This window comes from Cydia pomonella, chromosome 1, assembly GCF_033807575.1.
Source record: "Cydia pomonella isolate Wapato2018A chromosome 1, ilCydPomo1, whole genome shotgun sequence".
Lineage (NCBI taxonomy): Eukaryota > Metazoa > Arthropoda > Insecta > Lepidoptera > Tortricidae > Cydia > Cydia pomonella.
This window is the reverse complement of record NC_084703.1, coordinates 21,679,378-21,691,560: the sequence shown is the minus strand read 5'-3', so window position 1 is coordinate 21,691,560 and position 12,183 is coordinate 21,679,378. Positions and strand designations below refer to the sequence as shown.

Sequence of the window (12,183 nt, the reverse complement as noted above, 5' to 3'; positions counted from 1 at the left end):
TTTGTTGTTGTGATTGTATTGTCGTAACGTCGTGGGAAAAATTCCGCACGCAGAGAAACTCAAATGAATTTCTTTGAAAACACTGACATGTTGTTAAGATATATGGACAGATAGTTTATACTTTAAAGTAATAATGTAGCATAAAGTAACAATATACAATGGAGTTCACACTAGTATTTGTACAACTATGCAAATTATATTAGGTATTGATTTAAAATGAAGCCCGCAATTATTATAATTGAATCGATATAGCTTGTGGGATGGGGATTTTATGTTAGTGTTGTTGCTTTATCTGTCGACCAGAATTCCACGGTCATACAGTCAAGTTGAAAGCGCCGACGTGGTCTCAAGCTCAGCTCCAAGAAGCCATTCAAGCAGTCGTCACCCAGAAGATGCGCTTCACCCAAGCAGCCATGCACTATGGAATACCGAAAGGGACTCTTTATGACAATATTTTAGGAAAATCAAAACGAATGGCCGTACTCGACGAAGCGGGCTTGTGGGCCAGCGAGGAGAGAGCCGTTCTAGATTTCTGTTGCGAAACCAGTGTCTCTCCATACAATAGAAGAACAAAGAAATCATTAGCAGATATATTAACATTTGTAGAAAAGTTGCGAAGAAGTAGAGATCCCGGTTTTGCATTTGTCGGCCTTACAGGCTTCAGATGGTGGTGGGCATTCTGCAAAAAGCATTCAATAGTGTCTCTTTACTACGATGGATCAAATTCAACAAAAGTAGTCAAATTTAAATCCCATCATGGCACCGATGATGAGTCTTAGGAGATAAAAGTTGTGTATGTCGTCAGTCGATCGTAAAACCCGCCAGATCATGAAATTCCTTCATATAACTAACCGTCGCCATTTTGTGTGACCTGGCCGGCGACCACCCGCCACATCGCTCAAACCTAACGTTTGACGACTTACCTAGCGACGTTTAGCCATATCGCATAAGTAGGGTGTCCAAGATTTCAGCGAATGAAAATAAAATATTCAATGTACAAAGTATTACAATTAAAATTACAATGTTATAGGTTAAAATTGTCAAATGAAACTTATATTTAGTTGGTTATTTTTGATTGTAAATTATAATTTGAATATTGATTGTAATTACTTAGTATAATAAATTTAGTTAAAATTGAATTGAAATGAAATGTATCATAATTAATTATATTTTTCTTTGAATAGTTACAACAAATTTCATAAAATGGTTTTGTAATAATATTTATATAAATAAGCTATATATAGTTAGCTAGATATAGTTAAACTAGCAAAATGTACCTTATAAAATAATAAGTCAACTGAGATAAACCCGAAAAACTCCCGTCAGGAAGGAGCGGTACCTCCTAACACAAGTATTGCTATACTTACCAGGAGGTATCCATTACCAATATTGTTTAAATTCTAATAGATACCAAATAAACTATTTTGATTTTTTTTTTTTTGACTTATCTTCTTACATAACTTTATTCATTGATGGTGTAGAAGATTTTTCTGTTACGCGCATCACACGCAGAACACACGACGTGCCCCGTATATAAGTATAGGAATATCTACAAATAGGCATAGTTGAAACTTTTTAAGCAGACCGTTCAGCAGTTGAGAGATTATCTTGTGAACGATTGACATTGTGAACAAGCAACATAAAATGCGTACAAATATCTACCATCTTTTCTAATTTACAAGGTTGAAATCGCAATAGCTTAACTGAAAACGGTACAACGCCGGCGACTTACCTGGGTACGGCTTTTAATGTCCAAGTGCCATTATCGAATGGAACACCACCATAGCCTACGGTAACTGCTTATCTACAGGCGGCCCGTATGCTTGTTTGCCACCGGCGTGGTATTAAAAAAATGTCATTGTTCTCAAGATAATCTCTCAAGTGCTAAACGGTCAGCTTAAAAAGTTTCAACTATACATTGCTCTTATTGATCTTCTGTATTCATTATAAATATTATAATGCACTTACATATTATCTTAGGCATATCATGAAATAGCGGTCTTTCATGACATGCCTAGGAATTTCATGATCTGGCCGACGATACATAGTTATCATTGTAAATATTTGCATTTCAACACTGTGCAAGCTACGCTTGAATGATCATTGTCAATTCTTATTCTAAATACTTAATTACTTTCTTACCTTCCTGATGTTAGTATCCATGACAGACTCTTGTGTTCTATTTTACTATTGAATGGTTAATTAATCGATTACTTGAGGAACTTCAATCCATCTACTTTGTATAGTTATATTATATATAATTCAATTAACAACAATTTTATCGTTATCGAACTAATGATATACTATTTATAGAAAAGAGACTGAATTATGTGTTATTTGCATTTTATATAAGCAAGTTCTGTTACTTGCTTGTGGTTATAGATGTTACTGCAATTATTACTCTAGTTACTTCACGTGACAGGGTTGATCCTAAATAATGACAGTCAGTAAAAGTTTGCATGCTAATAAAAGGAAAAGTTCCTTTATGAGGAATTTAATAAATAAGATAGCAAATAAATTGAACAAAAATGACAGTTGTTGATAGCATTTGACATATTACCTGTAATATTTTTACATATTGTTTTTATAAACACATTTTAACTAATAACTGTTGTAAATAAACAGTTGATGAAAACATGGTTGTCATGAAAAGTGCGAGATCACGAAGTCATTAGGGTAAATTGGTTTGTTTACATTATTGGCAATTTGTATTGAACTTGAACTCCACTTTACTTTCATTAGAAATGAACGTTTTTTTTTTCTTTACAAATGTTTTGTTATCTAAAATGGCATATTAAATGTTAACTAGCTTATGATCCATCCTGTATATTTAATTGTATATGAATTCGACTGTTACACTTATTTTTTTTAGTAATTTTAGATCGGTGATTAAAGAAGTTACTTGTAGCCACAATTATGGTGGGATCCCACTAGTGTGCGGCACAAGCATTTTCAGTACAAACATGCTTGTGCCGCACAGTGCCCCGCATTGTCCGCGTGTCCCCATTTTCCTCCTAGGGTTGACATTATAGAAAATATTTATACACATTTTAATGGTTTGTATAACCAATGCCCTTGTTTTTTTAGATTTATAATTATTATAAGAGTTAGAATTAAGTTTAAAAAAAAAACTAGTATGGAACATATCATACGCTTTTAATTCTTATAAAATAAATCCAAAAGCTAATATGTAAATAAACATCTAATTTTGGAATATATTTTCCAAAGAGGAAAATGGGGACTACGCTTGTATGGAAAACCGGTAGTCCTCTTTCCTCTTATTTCCGAAAACGATGGATAACTGCTTGCTTTATAACTTAGGCGCTACGAGTATAGCGAACTCTTCTAGGAAAACTCTTAGCGATTTATTTAAATAGGTAAATTTTTCAATCTCCTACGTCATTGTTGAAGTGTATTATTTTTATTCATATCGCTCCAAAATATGTTTAAGCATAGATTCCTAAAAGTGTCTGTTTTTATATTTTACTACTTACTAAATGACAACACCCAGTGCCGGCTTAGAGGAGGGCAACCGGAGCTACAGCCCCGGGGCCTCCACAATAGAAGACTTCGGAAAATTGACCATTTTATTTGGAAAATAATTTGGGGCCAGGGGGCCTCCACTCCTTTGTTGCCCCGAGGCCTCCAGACCTTTAAATCCGACATTGACAACACCTAAAACCAAACTAATATCACGAAAGCAGATTTTTTTTTGTCAGAAACTGGTTTAGGTAATGTAATCTTTTTACGTTCAACATTTTCTATTTCAATTATTTGTGTAGCACTATCGTTTTACGGTTTCGCATAATATAAAATTACATAAGCCTGATTTTATGGCTTCCGTAATCAACTAGCGGCCCGATTCGAAGAATGATTAAGACACGTTTAAGATCTTGGAAAGATCGATAGCTAAACGACATGTCAAAATTGACGTTTATTTCGATTTCGCTGTGATCCCAATAAGATCTATCTACGATATTTCTAACGTCAAAGTGACATTGCTTGCCCGAATCGAGCTGCTTCTGTTAAATAAATGACATACAAACGATATCTGAATGAGAACTTATCTAAACCAGAACTTATCGTTATCGTATCTCATTCTTCGAATCGGGCCGTAGGACTCTCTTGCGCTTGTAATGTAGATGATACTTGCTAATAGCCCCCGTTTAGCCTAATTTCACGGAATGGTAATTACGGAACTCTACACTGAGCATGGCCCGACATGCTCTTGGCCGATTTTTGTTACTTCATTCACACCCTACAAACTTTACCGGACCGGACGTATTTGTTTAATTGAACAAGTAGTACTTAATTATATTTTAAGGAAAATCGTTCCAAAAGTAAAATCGAATAAAATATACACTGCGTATCTCAACACGAGAGGACTAGTTTATTTAATTGTATATCGTGAAAAGGGCTTGGGTATACAACTCAAGCCCGTTTTTTGCTTTAAGTATTGTACCTAGTCTTTTGATACATGTATTTCACATGATTTGTTATAAACGACAATAAATACCATGGAACCAGAGTTTTATTTATTTTGACCTATGCTAACAAATGAGCTTCTCTTCTTTTGACAGGTTTCTCCGAAAGGTCAGTATATATGTATAAGAAATTAGTAAATAATGTATGTTTCATGGTTTTCCTTCTAGTCGGAAACTTATTTTAAATGAGAGTCTTTGGACGATACGTTAACAACTAATAAAAGTCATTCGTACTTTTATTTGTATTATTCGTATCTTTATATGCGCTTACCTTTGCAAAAATAGGACTTTATAGGAATTGTTTGTCTATACCTCGAAATCACATTTTTTTACAACTACTTAGCTACAATATATTAAAACTTGTAGTAGGTTATAGTCGTATGTCTACAACCTACTACAAGTTTTAATATAGTAATTAAAGAAGTTGTCCTACACTACAATAGGGCTTACAAGTTTTAATAATAAATGTACCTTTACATGTATCATTTGAGAATAAATAATTGGTTTCAATGTGCTATTCTGGCCATCGTATACATATGCAAGCGGTGCTAAGGGTTCGCCTTCGCCTGTTAGCAATAATTTATTATCACGTCATAATTACCATCGTGTGGGGTAATTGTTTCGAAATAAATTATTATAATTATAAAATTACGTCCGATTAATTTTCACCATGAAATAAAATTCACACTTAGCGATGGTACTTGACGAAATCAAAAAATCAAGTCTGATAATTTTTTCATGCATTACCTATATCATCTTTTTAAGTAGAATAAAAATATGCTAAAAAAATTTCACTTCTCCAGAACAGAATGTATAACATATCAAATTCCCCTCTTCTTATTAAAAACAATTCGAATCATTACTCAGGAAGTAGTCTCTGTCAGATTCATGCATGAGCTATGTTTAATCTGGTATCATATACAACTGATCCTGAAAAACTTCGAGCAGCTGCACCTCAAAACCTAATATAAGGTCTATGAAGACAGTTTTGATGCAAGTTTAGTCTGCCTTAAACTTTCCGTAGTGACTTTTGCCGTAACATGTCTTTAGTAGGAGAATTTATCAAAATCAAAAAAGAGCCGAAAATTTTACGTGCTATCAAGTATTTCGTAATGACCCTGTAGCTTTGGCTTTCGAGGGCAGAAACTTGAATTGAAAAAGAGCATTTTGTCGCTGTTAACGTATATAAAAACCAGCTAATTCTTATTTATTGCAAGGTGCTACCCCTCATTTGGAACGATTACAATGTGCTAAGGTCATTTTTATATGTTTTCGAACTAAGTTGCTAAAGTTCGAAATGATAATCGGGCGGCGGGAAATTATTCTTTAGAACTAAGTTGACGCTCATTACAGAAGGTCTTGTTTGGACTCGTGTAACTTGTGAAATATTTTAACTAGGGCTATCATTTTTATGTCAACTTTTAGCTGATATCCTGTTCCATCATTTAACAATAAAAAAAGTACAAGTCAACGACCTCGTTTTTGAAAAAAAGGGTAAAATGTAAAAAAATGTTTTTGAAGACGATTTTTATTTTTATCTTTGTTATTAATTATCGAGTGATTGTGGAAAATTCTTTATGACATTTATACTTCAAAATTATATCCTTTTTTAAATGTGCGATAGGTAATTGGGCTGATAATGGTAGATTAACCAATTGCAGTAGTGTATGGCACCATAAAATTTTGAAAAGGTGCAGTTTTAAAATGGTTGAGAATAAACATAGGTGATTTGTCGATAAAATTCATCGTACTATACGTGGTTAACGGCTCCACTATACGTGGACAAACTTATTTTATAGAGTCAAGCCAAGTTTAAGTTGGCAGCGAGTTTGATAGCCCAGACCGTGAACGGGTTATTTTAAACGTCAAACATCTATGAAATTATGACGTTTACTTGACAATTGCATCGTCTGGGCTATGAAAATCGCTGCAAACTTGTCTTTGTCTGACTCTACGAGTATGACCCATACAGCGCCGTCTAGCTTATTCAAATGTCACTCGGATCGACTCGATTTTTTCTTAGATTTGAAACATCTTACAATCATTCAAACTTTAGTAGTAAAACAATTTTTTGTCATAAAAATAATGTTCTAAAGTCAATCCGTAATATAAAATGTTGACTTTTTTGTAAACTAAACTATAAACTGAGAACTTCGCGTTACATTACGTAACTCAATTAAATACAACTCGAATTCCTCAGGACATAAAATAAATATATTGCTTAGTTGTATTTAGTGTATACTTACCTATATAACTATTGTTGAATGCGTGTGTGGTAAATACCCACGTTTCAGATATAATTACGTAACCAATCAAAATGCCTACCTACACTGATTGGTGCTCTTATCTATCTCGTTGCTTAAATAAGCTCTTCTTACATTAGTTTACCTTTATTTACTTACTTAAGGGGCCCACTGATTACCAGTTCGCCGGACGATATCGGCCTGTTAGTTATTCGCGATTGTCAGCTTTTGCAAATAACTGACAGATCAATATCGTCCGGCGAACTGTTAATCAGTGGGCCCCTTTCAGCTGCATCAAACCGTCTGTCACCGTTAAAACTTTACATTTACATTTACGTTAGCCAGTCAGGCAAGTGTGGTTGATGGAACTGGCTCTAAAATCCCTCCAGATTGCTTTAGTTTTCATTTTGATAGTTAATATTAACTAGATGACAAATTATTTGTGGTAGGCAACCCCGCAACTGCTAGATACCTCAAAATCCAAATCCTTATATCGTCCGTTTGTTTTTCCAGCAGACAGCTACCAGTACCAACTTCAGTCAATGTGGCAGAAGTGCTGGAACACGAACCAGAGCCTGGTGCACAACCTGCGGTTCCGCGAGCGCGGGCCCCTCAAGTCCTGGCGGCCGGAGACCATGGCCGAGGCCATCTTCTCCGTGCTGAAGGAGGGCCTGTCGCTGTCGCAGGCGGCGCGGAAGTACGACATCCCCTACCCGACGTTCGTGCTGTACGCCAATCGCGTGCACAACATGCTGGGGCCCAGTGCCGACGGCGGCGCAGGTCAGTCCGCCTCCTCTGCCCCACTGCACCACCGGCTACGCAAACTATTCCCCATTTATTTATTCATGTACTTTCATCACCATTGAGAACGTGCAGGTTTTCAAATGGCACTAAAATATTTAATTAAAAAGAATTTTGTTACGTGTATCCCTTATACATAAATACTGCCAATTTAATATTGTGAATAAGAAATAAGAATAGGAGAAAAAGGTGTCTCAATATTTCAATGACTTGCATATTCAAACCTACTTTACGTTACCATTATACCTATGTTACATACATTACTATGTATAATAATATAGTATTAATATAATTATGGAAAAATGTAACACGATAGGAAAAAACTTATAATTTTTTTGTCCCATAAGCCAAGAGCTCGTAATACAAATTAACATGAACTTGGCAGAAAATGGCACTATAAAATTGGCATTATAAAAAGATGACATTCATTTTATTAAAGTATTAATTTTAATTTGATCAAACAAACAAACTATCAGCCCAGCCCAGACAGAATAAATAAATTAAAAAAGATAGTAAATTAAATGGAGCTGTCATCTTGCGTAGCCGGTGGGCATCCACTATCATTATAGTTTTTTTTAATTACGGGAAAATACACAGATAGGCATACATAAAAATCGACTATTAGTAAAACATGAAAAGTAATAAAACTCTATTTCTATATCCCAGATACTAAAATGTCATTTAGTGTGTTAGACCACAGTTTTGTCATCTCTGTAATAGTGTTGTTGTATGGACGTGTTTTGTCTTTAAACTTTAGTGCGGGAAAGTAGCACCATATGTACTGTTAATATTATTATTATCGAGCTTCATATAAGATAGTCGATAATTTCAATTTAATCTAGGTATATTGGTTGATAAATAATGTGTTTTCTGAGACCAGTGTCGTATGACGACACTATAGATACCTATTATTTGTAAGTTTGACGAACCGCAATTTTTGGTATCTAAGATATAGAATTAGAGTTATTTAGTCATGTTTGGGATTTGAGAAGGAATTCAACTATCAAACGTCTCATGTCTTTATTTTATATAGGCACGTTTGATGCTTGCATCATGAAATACCTATTAATCAATTTCGATTACCGTGCCGTTCTTGATACTTTTGTCTAATTGTCTAATTATGACCGATATAATAAACTTGCCTACTGTAAAGATACTGGGACGTTTTGATTGGTTTAAATTAGTTAGTATTAAGATGGTGTTTGTATGTACTATTATTGACCTGTCGTTAAGAATTATAATTTATGGGTCGTATTGTAATTACGATGAGCTAAGTGCGAATTTCAATGAACTATTTAATTTATCATAATATTCATTACATTAATCTAAGCCTCGCGAACTAGCGTGCTATGCGAATCGGTTCAATGAAGATTTTTTTTATTATTAGTTACATTGTAAATTTAATGCGATAAGACAAAGTGTAGGGTAAGAGGAACTTATTTAGTTTATTTAACCGGGGTGAGAGGAACTGTGTGAAGACTCCATTCAAGTGTTCCTCTTGTCCCGGAGTTCGTTCCTCACCTGATTAAAAAAAAAATTAAAGACTGCCGTTAAAGACACAGGCTTTAAATTACTCGACTTTCCAATTTCTTAATCGTCCTCATTATAATAGTACATTGTGATACAAATGTGCTACGTTGGTAATTGCACACGAGGCGATATTGTGCGCAATAAGAAAGCTGCTGTCTGTAATGACCTAATTACTTTTTTTAGTTTTTCAACACACTTACGCAGAAAAAACTTGCATATTAATAAAATTTCAAATGTCAACAACAGTTGCAAATACTGCCTGCCGGCCCCTCGACCCAGCCGCTGGCCGGGGAGCCGGCGCCCCAGAGTCCTTCTTGTAAAATCTACTCGACCAATTTAGGAAGGCTCCGTCTTTATACATATTTTTAGCGATTAGTTACAATCTTTACTCGATCGGATTAGCATATATTACCGCATAAGTGCGATACTATAATAAAAAAGTACGCGTGTGTGGTATTATGATATGGTTGTGATCCTAAAAGCTGTGTTCAATAAGTTTCACGTTACGAGTAAGTGTGTTGAAAACTAAATTATTACTTTTTGTATGTTTTGTGACATATTTATTTATGGTTTGCTGTCCCTTGACTAGTATGTTTTAACTTACGTATTCCCACTGGTCCCCACCTGATGTTTGGTGGCCGTCAAGTCGAGCGGGGACAAACGGAAACATACGCACCGATTAATGTTGTCGCTCAGTATTGTTGCAGCATCTTTCATGTCATTAAATGCGTCCGCTGATCCACGTGACTGTACTTGATCGAACTGTCATTTTTCTATAATTATTAATAAGTTGGGTTAAAGGTACCAATCATCAGAGTTCAAACTTTCTTTTCTATTCTTTCCTTTTTTTAGCTAAAGGAAAATAGTTTTGACAATATTTGAATTGTCATTTTTAAAGTTAGTAAAATTGTTCTTTGGTTGAATATTTATGAATCATAGAAAAACATTAAACCTGTTTGAAATTCTCCTCTTGATACTTTGAAGTCTGTTAAAAATACATTAGTCATGTACATGAGCCAAAAAAGTAGTGTTTTTTTAGACATTAACAGTAACGTAATGCAGGCAATTATGTTTATGAACTTTCTTTGACGGTTTTTAGTTTTCTATCTACATGATCTATTAAGAAAAGGTAGGTAAATAAAAATAAATTTAAATGATAAATGTTCGCGCCAAAAAGGCAGCCGGGCAGCCGCTATTTTTGTGACGTTATAATAATAATTCAGCAACGAAGAAACGCCAATTGCAAATTTTTCGCCGTTGTTACAAATTTAACATTTGTTTCTGCTATAGTGACGTCACTCACGAGAAAAAAATATGGTGGTCGGTGTTTTCGGTCACATGACATACAGATAATCAGCTACAACATTAATTATGAAATTAAAAATAAATGTCATGTTTCTATAACAAAATAGTAAATATTACAATCGTATTTCTTAAAGTTATTTGGATAGATGAGACTCACGTTACTTTTTTATACAAATCCAATGTTTAGCCTCCCTCGGTTCATCACGAAATTAGGAAAATCCTTAATCTATTGCTGCAAGCGTATTATGGATGGCTGTATACACATGTTAAAATAACTGTCATTTTTAACACCGTGGGATAGAAAGAGACGGACACCGTTTTATCACGCTGCTACATAGACAAGAACGACCATCATTGACTTAACGAACTAGTGGATCGCTCGTCAAGCAACGAAACGTTCCTTACGCCTGATTCAAAACTTACTTAAACTAACGTGGACGGGTTTATTGGTTGCTTTAATCAACTATTTTTGTACTTCAACTGCGTTTCTCGTACACCGCACTTTCTGTCTCGTTTGTCTTAGAAACAACCTAATAGTTACTCATATCGCGCTCGCTCGACATATCAACGAAACACTGAACGTAAAGGTCCACTCCATACTGTCTTTACTGCTTGGCGTTAGAGTTTCAGTTTATTTTACGTCAAATGCAGTTAAAGTAAAAAAATGTTGACTAAATCTTACGTTTTAGTACCCAAGTTTATGAAATCAACTAGTTGACAAATAAAAAACTAATTTTACAAGTAGTTGACGACTTCAACGTTTACGTTTTGTTTCGTTAACTTTCGTTGATGCTAAAACCGACAACGACCCACTGAGAGGGCCGGTAAACTGTGCTGGCCATTGGATATACGGTTTTTTACGATGACTCACGCTAGACCGGACCGGGCTCGGGCTGAGGCGTCCGGCATGTCTTTTTCTACGACGGCTGATTGATAATCACGTGGTGCTTTCCATAGAAAACAAAACGTCGGAAGCTCCGGACTGGCCCCAATCTATAGTGAGTATGGCCGGTCTGTAGTGAGTCATCCTTTAATTAACTACTTGTATTTTTTTTTGTTCAATTTGAATTTGTCTCATTTTTTTTTTCTTTTTATTTGGGCCAAAAAACAGTAACACACAGGTTTAGACACAAATATAAAATACAAAGAATAATGAAGTGTGAGACCAACAACATCGTCCACAGATTACTAGATTACCTACTGATAAATCTACAATATATAGCGCTAGGTAACAATATAAGGGATATAAAGCTAAAATTAACACAGCTACGGTTACAACACAGGTTTATAGATACAGTATCAAATTAATTATCGAGTTAGCAGAAGTAGTTTTGTATAGATACATTTTAAGAAGCGAGTAAAAACGGCAAGGGCCACCGAAGCGACTTTTAGTAATGTTTTGTTTGAAGCAACTGAATCACATTCTTCTTATACACATTGTCAGACATCTTGAAAATGTCAATTTCATTAAAATACAAATTGTAACATTTAACCAGCCTGTATAAGGGATCACGTTCTCCAGTATGAGTGCGGCATTTAAATACGATTTAACCATTACGAGTATTTCAGTTATTTTTTGACATGGCAGACCGCTGGCCCCTTGTGAGCCCCTTAAATATGACGGTGCCATCTAATTTTAGTACGGAAAAAGATATAATATTGGGTGAAAATTATATATTTTAAGACATGTTATTTCATTTCTGTATTTCAATATATTTATTAACAAAAGCTTTGCCGACGTTAACATCTTTATCCGTATTAACATAACGCTCCACTACTGAGGATTTCTATAAATTCTCTTTGCACTAAACTTATGGTAG

At 34.8% G+C, this 12,183-nt stretch overlaps 1 protein-coding gene across 2 annotated transcripts in view; it reads left to right on the top strand.

The window, feature by feature from the left end:
* LOC133527281 (protein bric-a-brac 1-like) overlaps window positions 1-12,183 on the top strand; it is a 266,258-nt gene that overhangs the window by 246,182 nt on the left and 7,893 nt on the right. Inside the window, exon 3 of one of the 2 annotated variants that reach the window (XM_061864246.1) lies at window positions 7,244-7,507. In XM_061864246.1, the coding sequence (XP_061720230.1) occupies window positions 7,244-7,507 (264 nt within the window). Of the gene's footprint in view, window positions 1-7,240; window positions 7,508-12,183 lie in introns of both variants that reach the window. The other variant, XM_061864235.1, reaches the window with a different exon arrangement.